At 42.7% G+C, this 15,279-nt stretch overlaps 1 protein-coding gene across 3 annotated transcripts in view; it reads right to left on the bottom strand.

The window, feature by feature from the left end:
- The window catches only part of RAD54L2 (RAD54 like 2), a 176,343-nt gene that overhangs the window by 73,063 nt on the left and 88,001 nt on the right, over positions 1–15,279 (bottom strand). For all 3 annotated transcript variants that reach the window (XR_005210633.1, XR_005210634.1, XM_037797337.1), the window contains exons 3-10: positions 14,496–14,697; positions 13,385–13,524; positions 5,106–5,222; positions 4,519–4,745; positions 3,537–3,719; positions 3,262–3,395; positions 1,784–1,980; positions 389–731 (exon numbers count right to left, since the gene is read on the bottom strand). Coding sequence is in view for 1 of the 3 variants with exons in the window: in XM_037797337.1 (XP_037653265.1) it covers positions 389–731; positions 1,784–1,980; positions 3,262–3,395; positions 3,537–3,719; positions 4,519–4,745; positions 5,106–5,222; positions 13,385–13,524; positions 14,496–14,697 (1,543 nt within the window). In the remaining 2 variants the exon portion in view is untranslated. The remainder of the gene's footprint in view (positions 1–388; positions 732–1,783; positions 1,981–3,261; positions 3,396–3,536; positions 3,720–4,518; positions 4,746–5,105; positions 5,223–13,384; positions 13,525–14,495; positions 14,698–15,279) is intronic.

The following is a 15,279-nucleotide window of genomic DNA, read 5'->3' as shown; positions in this document are numbered from 1 at the left end:
AATCAGAACCACCACAATCTTGTCAAACCTCTCTCTTAAGGATTTTAACACAAACTGCAGCCATGCAATAATGAGTATTGTGTTCGGCAACCAGTGAGAAGAAACATTAGATTGTTAGCTCTCTTGCTTCTCTCAGCAAGTAAGGCAGGCGTTCATAGTGACTTCAAAGATAAAACTTTCGGAAGAAATACCACTAGGCCAAACTTTCAGAGGCCTGAAACAGTGGACATACATCACCTGCTAGCTATTCCACAAAGGAAAGTTTACCACTGCCTCACTAGGAAGAAGCCCTCCCACTGTAACAATATCTCCCCACTCATAATAGCCTCAACTACTGTACCAGAGGCTCTCGGAGGATTCAGAAAGCAAGGCCCTGAGGATGGCTCACCGCTGCACAAAACCCTCCAGAAGGCTATGCAGGACATGGCTCCGGTACCGCATAAGACGGACATCCTGAGGTGTGCTGTCAATACACTGCCCATTCAGGATGGGGCGTTCAAACATGTTGCTGAATTCCTGCCGGGTGCCGAGGAAGTCTGGGCGCACAAAGTCCACCATGCACCAGTATTCAATGAGGTTGTTTTGAAGGGGGTACCCAGTCAGCACCACCCGACGGCGAGAGCGAATGTTCTTCAGGGCCTGTGAGGTGCTGGCCTGGCAGTTTTTTATGCGGTGTCCCTCGTCACAGATCACCACATCAGGGCCAGGGCGACATAAGGCCTTCTCAAACTCTAGGGAGGGAAGAGGATCCGAAGTCAGAGGGTGAGAGAGCCTGCTCTTAGGCAATAATATGAGAAGTAGGGGTGCCCTGGAGGAGACAGAAGAAATGAAGGAAGCAGGAAAGCACGAGTCAGCCCCCATTAGTGAAAGGGAGCCAGCCATCCAAGCTCCTGCACATATAATTTGGCCTGTTGACTATTGCACTAACTATCCCTTTTGTCCCCTGTCCTTGCCTTACTGTTATCTCTTTAAGCTAAGAATCAAACTGACTTGCATTCCTAGGGCTTGCACCAATTGGGCAGCAGAGAGCGAGAATTTATGGAGTACCAGTCTAGGATTTAAAAATGTGTCCTGAATGAAACCAGGTGGCAATAATCCAGATATGTCAGTGGGCTCTCACCACTGCCAGCATCTTGGCTTCATCTGAGGGCTGGCTGATTGGAGCGAGTTAAAGGACAAGGTCACCCTGCAGTTATTCACCAGTCATTGGTAAATGACAAATTCCTCTCTGCTCTACCACAGAAGCAAACCTAGAACACAGACTCACAGCTGAAATAATCTCTGTATCCTTAAAAACTTCCCTTTCCAAAAGATCAAAGGACTCTTAAAAGACAGAAGAGAGCTAGAACCTTGAAAGGAATGGTTTACACTAACAGCAATGGAGTTAAACTCTTTTTTGTAAATTCACAAATAGTATTACTACTCTGTCTGGATACTGGTTATTAAAACACTTCATAAACATTTTTTAACACTGTCTCAAAACATCTCTAGTAAGTGGTAATGGAAGAGGTTACTCTCCCCATAAGTTCTGTGAGAGAAACAGGGCCAGACTGGCAGGGGAGTTAGTCCACTGCCTGGTCTAACAGGAACTCCACTGCCTTGCAAAGGCAGCACCACCTTCTCAGAGCCAGTGGTGGTTATCCCACTCATCTTAAGGACCAAGATTTCTGGCTCATAATAACGCATATCAATAAAGCACTTCATACCTAACCGGGCACTATTAGCAGAAACTATTTTTTCTCCTGAAATGCCCCCAAGAGCACACCTGGGATAGGCTGCCCACCTCTCCGAAACTCCTGCTGCCGATCTTCCTCATCCAAATCAATGATGACTGGGTGAGAACGTTTCTTGGATTTCTTTGGTCTACCTGTGGCAAAGGATTTCTTCAGGGTGAGGAGTCTGTACATTTCATACCCCATCAGCAGCACCCCACCCTCTGATACCCAATCAGCCATCACTTTAGCACGAGCTGCCATCGTCCTGCAAGAGTGAACAGAGAGAACTGTGTGATATGTGAACTGTATCTCAATAAAGGTGTTATTAAAAAAAAAAAATACAGAGAGAAAATATCATAGTTTCTGCTGCTCCCCAGCAAGAACTCCTCACAATCAAAGCTGTCAATGTACATTCATAACTCCTCATTGCCAAAGACTTCATGGCAACAAGCACAGGACTGGCTAGCTGCCCAAGGACTTTCCCAGCATCCTAGAGATACTAACTGCATGGAGACTAGACTGGATCATTGTTAATGGTTAAACTGTAGGAAATAAAATAATCCAAAGGCAAAAGGCAAATGAAAATGAACTTCCTCTTGGATGTACATACACAATTACAGTTGGACATTTGAGGCAGAGTTTCAAGTTATCTGTTTGATAAATACAAGGTAGTAGAAGGAAGGGTGACATTCTGCATTTCACCTGCCCAGGTTCTGGTGAATAAAGAGCCAAAAACCAGTAAAAGGGGAAGAGCAACAGAGACCAGATAATACACAGCTTGTGCACTCCACTCCTAAACAACTATGTTCTGGCTATATTTCACTAACTGCATGTGGCCTAACAGGCCTGAAATCCAAGCAAAGCAAAGCAGGTGCTCAATCACCTGTAGGGCCACTCGCAGTCTCCTCATCTTGATGTGGGTGGCCTAAAGTCACAAAAAGGCAGCCTCTGCAGGAAAGGAAGTCTACCTTCTTAATTATCCATTCCAAGGAAGGGAAAGGGTAGCATGGATAGATGGCTTGGACTAAGAAATAACTCCAGATTTATGAAAATCAGGTTTCATAATGGAATGGAAATATAAATAACTTTATTTAAATCTGAAAAAAAAAAAAACATGACTTGCACCTTTCAAAGCTTTGGAAGTTGTAGCACTAAAGGCCAACTGTAGATCACTACTTAAAAGAGGAGGCTGATGATTAGGTTTCTAAGAAAGAGAAATGTAAAAGATAAAAAGTTAGGAAATGGAAAGTTCCGTTCTATCATGTTGAATTTTATTATACTCGTAGGAAAATATGCCCATGCATGCAGATTTTCAGGACATAAAAGTATCCTCAGACAAAACACAAGAAATCTCCCAGGGTACAACTCTGGCTTTACTGGAAAGCTATGTAAAAAAAAGTGAACAGCAAGATTGGAGAGAGGGCTGTAGCAAGAAACCAAAAAGAATTCTGGTAGTTTGGGACACATACCCAGACTGCCTTGACTTCTAGATCCCCAGCAGAAGTCTAAAATGAAAGGGGTAGAGAGGAGAGGGCAGGCCACCTACTTGTGCTCATCATTCAAGATGTGAACTTTAAAGAATCGGGGCTGGACTTCTTCAGGCTTGTTGTCAGCCGGAAGGGCTTCGGGAGCTGGGAGCCACATGTTGAACTCTGCCAGCCAATTCTGAAGAGTATTAACCTGTCAGAAAGCCAAGTTCAAAAAGAGGGTTTTAAGGAACAAGCTCAGATCTGAGTTCATCAAGCTTTTTGGCTTTCAGTAAAGGCACTAGCCCAGAGCTCTTCAGAGGGATCATTTAGTGAAAACTTCCCGAACTCTTACCGGCACAATGGCAAGAACAGTTTTGGCTGGCGTGTGGCGGAAGAGGACATCAATAAAGGAGATCACCTGCAAAGTTTTCCCCAGACCCATGCTGTGGGCCAGTATACAGCCAAAACCACTGCTGGTCTTAAACCTCTCCAGGGACTCCACCAGGTTATCATACAAGAACCGGATCCCACCAATCTGACAAAGGACAAACATGGACAAATGTCAGGAGGGCTGGAAAACACCAGAGCTCTGGGTTTACTCTCCTTAGGATTAGTGAGAATTAACAGACAGCTGGTGTGTATGGCTACAGAAGCGTCCCTGTACCTGATTGCTCTACTGGTTGGTGAAAATAACAAAAAGCATTCACCGAGTATAATGTCCAATCTGATGCAAAAATCTGCGGTACTAAATTCCTGACAGGGTCTTTTGACTTAGGCTTGGCCTGGCTGTCCTCAGCCTTGGGGAGCTCAACCTCTCAAGGCAGTTCTTGTTCAAGTTCTATACTGAGTCAATCTCTGCCTTCATACAACTTTCACTCACTGGTCCTCGTTCCAGGCTCTGAATCAACACTGACAAAGTCTACTCCCTCCTCTCCATCATAAAGCCTCACAAACATCTGCCTCTCAAGTCTCTTCTGGAGCTGTAACTTCCTGATCAAAGCACTGCTCTCCACAGAGCATCTCAATCAGTCTAGAAAGAGGTTCTCAATCAGATCTCTCAGAAGGAGGTTCAAAATTAAGCCAAGAGATTCAAAGCCTCCTACATGACAAGGCAAACCCGTTGAGGGAAGACTTGTTTCTTTCCTTTCCCCAGACTTTTCTACTTGTCAGCAATCCTGAAGTATGAACTCCTAGGGGGAAGGATATGGCCTTTCCAATAGCTCTTGGTACTAAATAAATATTTCACAGGCTATCATGTTTATAACCACCACCAGGCAGAGTTGACAGCAAGGGAGCAGAAAGGATTAGGAGAGGAGAGTCAAGATTTGCTGTACCTGATGAGGTTTCACTGCCCGTGCCAACTGTGGAGCCAGGAAGACATTTTCCTCCTCTGGAGGGTGATTCAGGTTGACAAGGACCCGCCCCAGAGCATCACGCTGGTTTAAGACATCATTCACATGGGTGCCACCCTTCTCCTCTTCCTCATCCTCCTCACTGACAGACTCACTGCTGTCCACAATGTGCAGAGTGTCCTCCTCTCCAGAGCTCAGCTCAATCACTTCTGAGACAGCACCACCCCACCAAAACAACAACAACAACAACAACAACAAAAAACACACACACACAAAAAAACAGCAGGGATAATTTACTGCCTATTGTCAGAAAAGAAGAGCATGGAAACTCAGAGTTAGAATTTGTCATCATTTCTAAAAATTCTAATTTTTGTCTTTTCTCTTTCCAGTTTCAAGTTAAGACAAATGAAAAACTTACATTAACCAAGGAAACTCAGGGAAATTTGTCAAAGCCAGACCCCAAACTGAATGAGGAAAGGCTGAACCCTTTTCTATTCAAAGGAACAGCCAATCTCTTAGGGTGAACACTGGGTCAAGAAGAAGGATAGGCACCTCTGACTAGATCTTACCATCTTGACTGCTTTTTTCATCCTCACTGCCACTGCTACTGTCCAAACAAATGACTTCTTGGGCCAAGACCCGAGGAGGCAACTGGGGACCATCACTTGCTCTTAAAACAATTTCTTCTAGAAAAAGAAAAGTGGAAGGCAATGTCAAAACCACATTTAACTCAAACATTTCCAAAAATGATTCATCACCCCTCCTCCTTTACTGCTCTCATGGGAAGTATCTCCTGAGAAGAGAAGCAGAGGACATCTCAAAAGCCGTAGCCCTCTTCCCAAATTCCCTCTTGTCTATTGGTTTTTCTTCTTCGTATCCACATGGCCACTAGAAAAGGTACCAATCCCTTTGTATGTTAAGATACAAAGTCATAGAAAGTAAATCTAAGCAAAAACAATTTGAGGAGTACATTTTATCTACCATAACTATACACACACACACATTTTTTTGAGATTGTTCACATATCATACAACTATACAAAGATCCAAAGTATATAATCAATTGCCCAATTATCCAAAGATCCAAAGTTTATAATCAGTTGTGTAATCAATTGCCCATAGCACCATCATACAGCTGTGCATCCATCAACACAATTTTTTTTTAAAATTTTAGAACACTTTCATTACCCCAGAAAACAAAGACAAAAAAACGAAACTCAAATCCTCCCATAACCCTAACCACGACCCCCTCCATTATTGATTCATAGTTTTGGTATAGAACATTTGTTACTGTTGATGAAAGAATGTTAAAATACTACTAACTATAGTATATAGTTTGCAATAGGTATGTATTTTTTTCCTATAAGCCCCTCTATTATTAACTTTTAGTTATAGTGTCATACATTTGTTCTAGTTGGTGAGAGATTTCTAATATTTGTATAGTTAATCACAGACATCGTCCACCACAAGATTCACTGTTTTATACATTTCCATCTTTTAACCTCCAAATTTCCTTCTGATACATGACTATGAGCTTACCCTTTCCACCACCTTCACATACCTTGCAGCACTCTTAGTTATTCTCACAACATGCTATCATCACCCCTGTCCATTTCCAAACATTTAGGATCAGCCTAGTTGAACATTCTACTCATAATAAGCAACCACTCCCCATTCTTTAGCCTCATTCTATATTCTGGTAATTTATATTTCATGTCTATGAGTTTACATATTATAATTAGTTCATATCAGTGAGACCCTGAAATATTTGCCTTTACGTGTCTTTCTTATATAATATATATAAGTGCCCTCAAGTTTTCGTCATCAACCCATTTCTTTTAAGATGGTTTTGTTCACACAGCATACATTCCATCCTAAGTAAACAATCATTGGTTCCCTGTACAGTCACGTATTTATGAATTCAGCACCATCGCTGCAATCTATACAAGGACATCTCCATTATTCCACAAAGAAGGAGGAAGAGTCAAAGAAGGCAGAGAGACAAACGAAAAAGAAAAAACAGAGAGAAACAAACAAAAAACCAAAAACAAAACAAAACCAAAAAAAAAAACACAAAACTTGACAGCTAGAAAGCAACAAAAGGAAACATAGCATTAACCTAAAGTAGAATAAACAATCAGACAACATCACCACTGCTAAGAGTCCCATACCCTTCTCCTATTCCCCACCCGCCTATATGCATTTAGCTTTGGTAATATTGCCTTTGTTTTATTAAAGGAAGCATAATACTACGTTTTCATTAATTATAGTCTCTAGTTCGCACTGATTGTATTTTCCCCCCAATCCCACCCTATTTTTAACACCTTGCAATGTTGACATTCATTTGTTCTACCTCATGTAAAAACATATTTGTACCTTTTATTACAGTCGTTGAGCACCCTAGGTTTCCCTGAGTTACACAGTCCCAGTCTTTATCCTTCGTCTTTTGTTCTGGTGTCCCACATGGTCTCAATCTTCCTCTTTCAATCATATTAACAGTTATCTTTGCTCAGTGTACTTACATTGCTGTGCTACTATCTCCCAAAATTGTTTTCCAAACCTCTCACTCCTGTCTTTTCCTTTGTCTGCAGTGCTTCCTTTAGTGTTTCCTGCAGAGCAGGTATCTTGTTCACAAACTCTGTCATTGTCTGTCAGAGAATATTTTAAGCTCTCTCTCATATTTGAAGGATAGTTTTGCCAGATACAGGATTCTTGGTTTTTTTAGTTTTATTTTGAAATAAATTCAAACTTAACAGGAACAGTTGCAAAAACAATACAAACCCCATACACAAAACTCCGGCATACCCTGACCCCTCTCCCGATACCCCGATCCACCAACTTTAACATCACACCACCATTTCTTTCTTTCCCTCCCTCCCTCCCTCCTTATCTATCATCCATCATCTATTGCTCTATCTTCTGAACATATGAGAGCAAGTTGCAAACATCCTTGAACAAACACTATAATTCACGTATACATTTCCCATGAACAAGAACATTCCTTTGTGCAATCCCATTAAGCGCAGCTAAGAAGTTCAAGAAATTCAATATTGATACAAAGCTTACATTCTATATTTCCTTTTTTTTTTTTCTTATGTCCCAACTGTGTCTCTTTGAGCTTCCTGTCCTCCATCCTCAGAGCCCATCCAGGATTATCCTTGGCTTTTAATTGTCATTATCTATTTAGACTTTTTTTTTTTCAATTGTGGAAACATATATACAGCCTAAATCTTCCCATTCCAACCCCTCCCTAGAATTCCTTTAGTGGGATTAATCACGTTTAGCATGTTGCAATGCCATCACCTTCCCACCATCCATTACTAGAAATTTCCCTTCACCCCAAACATAAACCCTACACTCATTTCTTAACTCCCCATTGTCCCTTCCCCCACTTCTCGTAACCGATACTCTACTTTTCATCTCTATGGTCATATTCTCTGATACTTTCTTTGTGTATACCGTGGGGCTTAAATTTAAACATCTTAAATCTGTAACAATCTTGTTTTTCTTTGATACCAACTTAACTTCAATAGGACACATAAACTATGTTCCTATACTCCTCCATCCCACCTTTATACAGTTCTTGTCAAAAATTACATATTTTACATTGAGTCCAAAACCACTGATTTATCACTACAGTTTATGTATTTTAGATACTGTAGGAAGTAAATAGTGGAGTTACAAATAAAAAATACAGTAGTATTGGTATTTATATTTACCATGTGATCTTTACTGGAAATCTTTAGTTCTTCATGTGGTTTTAGTCAATTGTTAAGGATCCCTTCCTTTCAGCCTGCACAATTCCCTTTAGCGTTTCTTTATAGGACTGATCTACTGGTGATGAAGTCCCTCAGCTTCTGATTATCCGGGAATGTTTTCATCTCCCCGTCATTTTTAACCTCCAGGTGTTCGTGAATTTTCTAAGTCTCTGATGGTTATTGACTTCTATTTGTATTCCATTGTGGTCAGAGAATGTGCTTTGAATAAATTCTATTTTTTTTTAATTTATTGAGGCTTGTTTTATATCCCAGCATACGGTCTATTCTGGAGAAAAATCTGTGATCACTAGAGAAGAATGTGTGTCCTGGTGATCTGGGATGTAATGTTCTATAGACATCTGCTAAATTTCTCTCTCTCTCTCTCTCTCCTTTCTTTGTTTCTCTGTTGGTAGGGCTCCCTTTAGTATCTGAAGTAGGGCAGGTCTTTTATTAGCAAAATCTCTCAGCATTTGTCTGTGAAAAATTTAAGCTCCTCCTCAAATGTAAAGGAGAGTTTTGCTGGGTAAAGTATTCTTGGTTGGAAATTTTGCTTCCTCAGAATTTTAAATATGTCATGCCACTGCCTTCTCGCCTCCATGGTGGCTGCTGAGTAGTCACTACTTAGTCTTATGTTGTTTCCTTTGAATGTGGTGAATTGCTTTTCTCTTGCTGCTTTCAGAACTTGCTCCTTCTCTTCCGTATCTGACAGTCTGATCAGAATATGTCTTCGAGTGGGTTTATTTGGATTTATTCTATTTGGAGTTTGCTTGGCATTTATGCTTTGTGTATTTATATTGTGTAGAAGGTTTTGGAAGTTTTCCCCAATAATTTCTTTGAACACTCTTTCTAGACCTTTACCCTTCTCTTCCCCTTCTGGGACACCAATGAGACTTAAATTTGGACGTTTTATTTTATCTATCATATCCCTGAGATCCATTTCGATTTTTTCGATTTTTTTTGCCCATTCTTTCTTTTGTTCTTTCATTTTCCATTCTGTGGTCCTTGAGGATGCTGAGTCATTGTTCAGCTTCCTCTAGTCTTGTACTATGAGTATCCAGAATCTTTTTAATTTGGTCAACAGTTTCTTTTATTTCAACAAGATCATCTATTTTTTTATTTACTCTTGCAAGTTCTTCTTTATGCTCTTTGTTCTAGTTTGCTAATGCTGCTGGAATGCAAAACACCAGAGATGGATTGGCTTTTATAAAAGGGGGTTTATTTGGTCACACAGTTACAGTCTTGAGGCCATAAAGTACCCAAGGTAACACATCAGCAATTGGGTACCGTCACTGGAGGATGGCCAATGGTGTCCGGAAAACCTCTGTTAGCTGGGAAGGTATGTGGCTGGTGTCTGCTCCAAAGTTCTGGTTTCAAAATGGCTTTCTCCCAGGACGTTCCTCTCTAGGCTGCAGTTCCTCAAAAATGTCACTCTTAGTTGCACTTGGAATATCTGTCCTCTCAGCTTCTCTGGAGCACGAGTCTGCTTTCAACGGCCGTCTTCAAACTGTCTCTCTTCTGCAGCTCCTGTGCTTTCTTCAAAGTGTCCCTCTTGCCTGTAGCTCCTCTTCAAAACATCACTCAGCTGCACTGAATTCCCTCCGCCTGTCAGTTCATTTATATGGCTCCACTGATCAAGGCCCACCCTAAATGGGTGGGGCCATACCTCCACAGAAATATCAAATCAGAGTCATCACCCACAGCTGGGTGGGGTGCATCTCCAAAGAAATACTCAAAGAAATCTAATCAAAACTGATAACGTCTGCCCACAAAAGATTACATCAAAGATAATGGCATTTGGGGGACACAATACATTCAAACTGGCACACTCTTTTAGGGTCTTCTTCATGTCCTTTATATCCTGTGCCATGCTCTGTTGTTTGTCTTTAGGTCTTTGATTAATTGTTCCAAGTACTGTGTCTCCTCTGATCTTTTGATTAGGGTGTTTGGGTTTGGGTTCTCCATATCGTCTGGTTTTATCATATGCTTTAAAATTTTCTGTTGTGTTTGGTCTCTTGGCATTTGCTTTACTTGATAGGGTTCTTTCAGAATATGAAAAACATCAATCTCTAATTTGTCAGATCTACAGCTTGGTGGCGTACACTTTCTCTAACTAACCAACAGATGGTGTCCGTGAGTCACCTATTCCCCTCAAGTCAGTTCTCCCCAACTTTGTCTGTGGTGTATGGGGATCTGATTCTTGTGGGGTTCAATCGATGCACCAAGTTTGGGTGTGTTGTTGGTGCCGTCCGCCTTGAATGAGGGGCGTGTGTCTGAGTGGTTAGGGAGGCAGGGCAGCTTTAATAATCAAACTTCCCAGGTGTTCCCGGACATTTAAGGCTGCTACAAGAGTCTAAGCCTTCATTTCAGTCTTGCCACAGATTGTCTCTGCCACTGACCCATGAGTCCTTGGTATTGGCGTGGGGTCCCTGGGATTTCCAAGCGGGTCCCACTTCTCAGCCGTGCTCTTCCAGGACCTCTGCTGAGGGAAGACTGTGCCACGTCACAAGTGCGTGCCGGCCCTCCAGGAAAGCCCTGGGCTGCCGGGCCGGGCCGTGCAGGGGCGTTCCCAGCCTGCTGTAAAGATGGCTGAATCGAGCGCATTAATTTCCCCCTTTTCGCACAGCTCCACTTTCCCAGCTCCGGGACAATTAGCTGTGGGTGCATTAAAGGCCACTGTCCAAGGCCAATACTGTGGTATGTGCGCGGAGCTGTGGGAAACACTTCCCGTCACACTGGGACCCTTGGTGTGGCTCTGGGCTGTGGCTCCAGCCCCGGGCAGGAGTGTTCCTAGCCCACCAGGAAGATGGTCGCAAGGGGTGCAGTTTCTTTCCGCTTTTGGCTCCTCTCTGCCCTCCTGGCTCAGAGACAATTAGCAGCGGGTGTGAGAAGGGCTCTCTTCCACGCCAGATATTGAGGCATTGGCACAGCCTGTTCCTGTGATGCTTCACTGTGTGGTTATCACCGCCGCATCCGCAGCTGCTCTCAGGTTTTTTTTTGTTTTGTTTTGTTTTTAAAAGAACTAGTCCGTCTCCAAACGCCAACCCACGGTTTCCCCACACTGCAGTGCAGCTGCCGGACTTTCAGCCAGCTCACTCACTCTTTTCAGAACGCAGACTCCCAGTTTCACCAAATGCACGGTCCCTGTGGATTCAGCAGAACTTGTCTGGCTGGTGCATTGCTGGAACTGGTTTCTGGGTCACTTTCTGGCTTTTATCTAGTATTTTTCACAGAGGTGTTTTTTTGCCCTGTCTCACCTAGCTGCCATCTTAGGTTCTCCCTCTTTCAGTATCTTAAATATATTACCCCACTTTCTTCTTGTCTTCATGGTTTCTATTGAGAAATCCACACAGTCTTATCAAGCTTCCTTTGTATATGATGGATCACTTTTCTCTTGCTGCTTTCAGGATTCTCTCTTAATCTTTGACATCTGATAATCTGATTATTAAGTGTCTTGGCATAGGCCTATTCAGATCTATTCTGTTTGGGGTACACTGCGCTTCTTGGATCCGTAATTTTATGTCTTTCATAAGAGATGGGAAATTTTCATTGATTATTTCCTCTATTATTGCTTCTGCACCTTTTCCCTTCTCTTCTCCTTCTGGGACACCAATGACATGTACATTCTTGCTTTTCGTTTTGTCCTTAAGTTCCCGGAGAGGTTGCTCATATTTTTCCATTCTTTTCTCTATTTGTTCTTTTGTGTGTAGGCTTTCAGGTTTCTTGTTCTCCAATTCCTGAGTGCCTTCTTCTGCCTCTTGAAATATGCTGTTGTATGTTTCCATTGTGTCTTTCATCTCTTGTGTTGTGGCTTTCATTTCCATAGATTCTGCCAGTTGGTTTTTCAAACTTTCAATTTCTACCTTATGTACATGCAGCATTTTCATTATATGGTTCATCTCTTTTGGCATATCTTCCCTAAACTTTTTGAATTGACTTAATATTAGTTGTTTCAATTCCTGTATCTCAGTTAAAGTGTAAGTTTGTTCCTCTGACTGGGCCATAACTTCATTTTTCTTAGTGTAGGTTGTAGTTTTCTGTTGTCTAGGCATGGTTTCCTTACTTATCCCAATCAGGTTTTCCCAGACCAGAAAGGGATCAGGTCCCAGAAGAAAGAAATATTCAGCATCTGGTTTTCCTGAGGGTGTGTCTTAGAAAATTGGTATGCCCCGTGAGGCCTCAGGTCACTGTGCTTTTCTGCCCAGCAGGTGGTGCCTATCAGCCTGTAACTCCAGACTGGTGTAAGGAGGTGTGGCCCGTGGATGTTTCCCCCAGGCTCCGGGGTCTGATTCTGAATAGAAGGTGGATAGTAGAGCTGGGCCCCACCCCTTTCTTCTTAGGGAAGATAACCACCCTAGGGAGAGGTCATTAGCATTTGAATAGACTCTGCCTGTGCTATCTCCACCCTTGTCTGGGTCAGAGCACTGGGAACTGAAAATGGCTGAGGCTTTCTTCACTGAGCCCAAACAGGGACAGAAAGCCCCCTTCGGAGCCAACCGCGGCCACACTCCAGCTCTGCAAGTCAGCTGTCACCCAAAGCCTCTGTCTGCTTGTTGGGAATTCGTAGCTTGTAGCGAACAGTCCACACTTGTTAATTAAAACCCCAGTTGGAGCTCAGCTGAGCTATATTCACTTGCTGGGAGGGAGCTCCTCTCTAGCACCATGAGGCTTTGCAGCTCAGGCTGTGGGGGGAGGGGGCTCCCGGCTTGGATCCACAGTTTTTACTTACAGATTTTATGCTGCAATCTCAGGCATTCCTCCCAATTCAGGTTGGTGTATGATGAGCAGACAGTCACATTTGTCCCCCCACAGTAATTCCAGATTATTTATTAGTTGTTCTGGTTGTTGATTAGTTGTTCCAGGGGAGCTAACTAGTTTTCACTACTCTCTATGCTGCCACCTTAGATCCTCCCTCCACCATAACTTTTTAAATGAGATTTGTCCAATTATGTACTTTCAAGAAGCTGAATGACTCCAAAGTATTCCTGGGAGGCCACAATCTTATCTCAGATCTGTCCTTGACCACTGTGCATGCCTCAAGAGGGCCTCTTCTCCCTGAAACACAGGGCCTTTCCTACCACTTCCATGGCTTACCAGGGAGGAACTCCAGGGGAACAGTGGGAATGGGGGCTGCATAATCTTTCCTCTGTTGCTCCAGGCGTTTCCTCCTTTCCAACTCTTCCTGTTGTGCTGCTTTGGTAACTGGTTCCAACTGATCCTCCCGGAGCAGCTTCCTAAACATTAAAACAAAAGCAAGGACTTGGGTTCACTTGAGATTTGGGCAATGTAATGTCAAGGCTAAAGAGAGAAATCATCATTGTTGAGCTCGGAGCTGAGAGGGAGGGGGAATGCTGCATCATTCCACCATATACTTCAACATGCAGGGTAAAAAATAGGATTGCAAGACAAAGGTGGTTCTGGACTAACATACTTCCATGATATTTAAATTCCTGACAGATGCCCCTGATGACTCCTCTCTGCACTTAACACATCAAGACTAAAATGATCATATATGTGATCCATCAAGCTGAAAAATCATTTTAAAAAGTAGAGTTTTATATGTGAGGAAGTGAGATTATGGATGATTCTACTTTCTTTTTTGTCCAAACTTGGGGTAATACTGTTAAGTTGTCATTATATTAAAAAAAAAAGGTGGGGGGGCAGGGGAAGAAAACAGTATCATCTATTCCCATTCAATTGTACAAGTTGTTATTTGGTAGAAGGAAAGACTATTGGGAATTTGGATGGTTGAGGAAGTTAACATTTGTTTATCTCATAGCTCAAGGAAGAAGCCCTGCTTTGGGCAGATAGTGCCCCCACCATCTGCAGTTGAGTTCTAAGAAAATAAGAATCCAATTTCTTTTATTTTCTCTTGTTTTGAGAGTAAGGAAAGGAAAAAGAAAGGAAGAAACTAGGATTCCAACACAAAGTACCTTATCATCCCTGGGCTGCCTCCCAGGACCTCCAGAGAAAGAGACATTTCCCAGCAGTAGTCAAGGCCTACTTGCATCCTCCCTGCATCCTCTGGCAGCCCAGGCCTAGTGGTCCTGAGATTCATCTTCACTATTAATGGGGCACACTGTCCACATTTTTTCCCTTGGGGAGAGGAATCTTCTGCTCAAACCATTCTTCCTGCCACTGACAGCCTTAAAATGAAGTACTACGTCTACTCCTGCCTTGTCCTCTTACCCCAAGCATTGCTCACCGTATGTTTCTCCTCATATGGGAGGGCTTCTGAGCTCTCTTCTTTTTGGGGTCCTCAGAGGCTAGGCTCTTGCCTTGGGGGTGCCTGAGCTGCTCTGAAGGCTCAGACTGAGATGAGGTAGTTGAAGTGCACCGCGGCAGCCGCTGTCCATCTTCTTCCAGCTGGGCAGGCTCACTGCCACATATGCCTTCCAGGGATGGGTCTGAAAAGACAAGGAGAAAGAGGTGGCAGGAACAAAACTTTAGTAAGGGAAAAGTGGGTTTTGGTTGCAGACACACCTAGATTCAAATCTCAACTTAGCAATTTGCTTATACCTCTCAGAACTTTAATGGGCATATCTATAAAACGTGGATAATGATGCCCATATTTTGGAGCTGTTGTTAGGATTAGATAATGTGGATGCCTAGAACCAAGTCTAGCCCAGAGTAGGCCCATAACAATGACAGCCATCATTCTTGCTATAATTTGGCACTATGATCAGAGTGAGGAAGCTTCAATGGACTTGGATTGTTCACAAAGGAACATAGTCAGGACAGCTGGATCCCAAATACAGTTCATTCTCAAACTGTGGGACTCTAAAGAAAGCCCCTTCATCTGTCATCTGCAAACAAGGAGAATAATTCTCCTTTCAGCATCTCAAAGCATTCACTCACTCAACTCAACAACCTTTTCATAAAGGCTTACCATGTGGCAAGTGCTGTCCTAGATGCTTTGAGGGATCTTTATGAGACTCACTCCCTTTAAGGAGTTCGTATTCTATTTAGGGAAATAGGCCATGTATAAA

The sequence above is a fragment of the Choloepus didactylus genome, chromosome 1, assembly GCF_015220235.1.
Source record: "Choloepus didactylus isolate mChoDid1 chromosome 1, mChoDid1.pri, whole genome shotgun sequence".
NCBI lineage: Eukaryota > Metazoa > Chordata > Mammalia > Pilosa > Megalonychidae > Choloepus > Choloepus didactylus.
The sequence above is the reverse complement of the archived record's forward strand: the minus strand, read 5'-3'. Positions and strand labels throughout refer to the sequence as shown.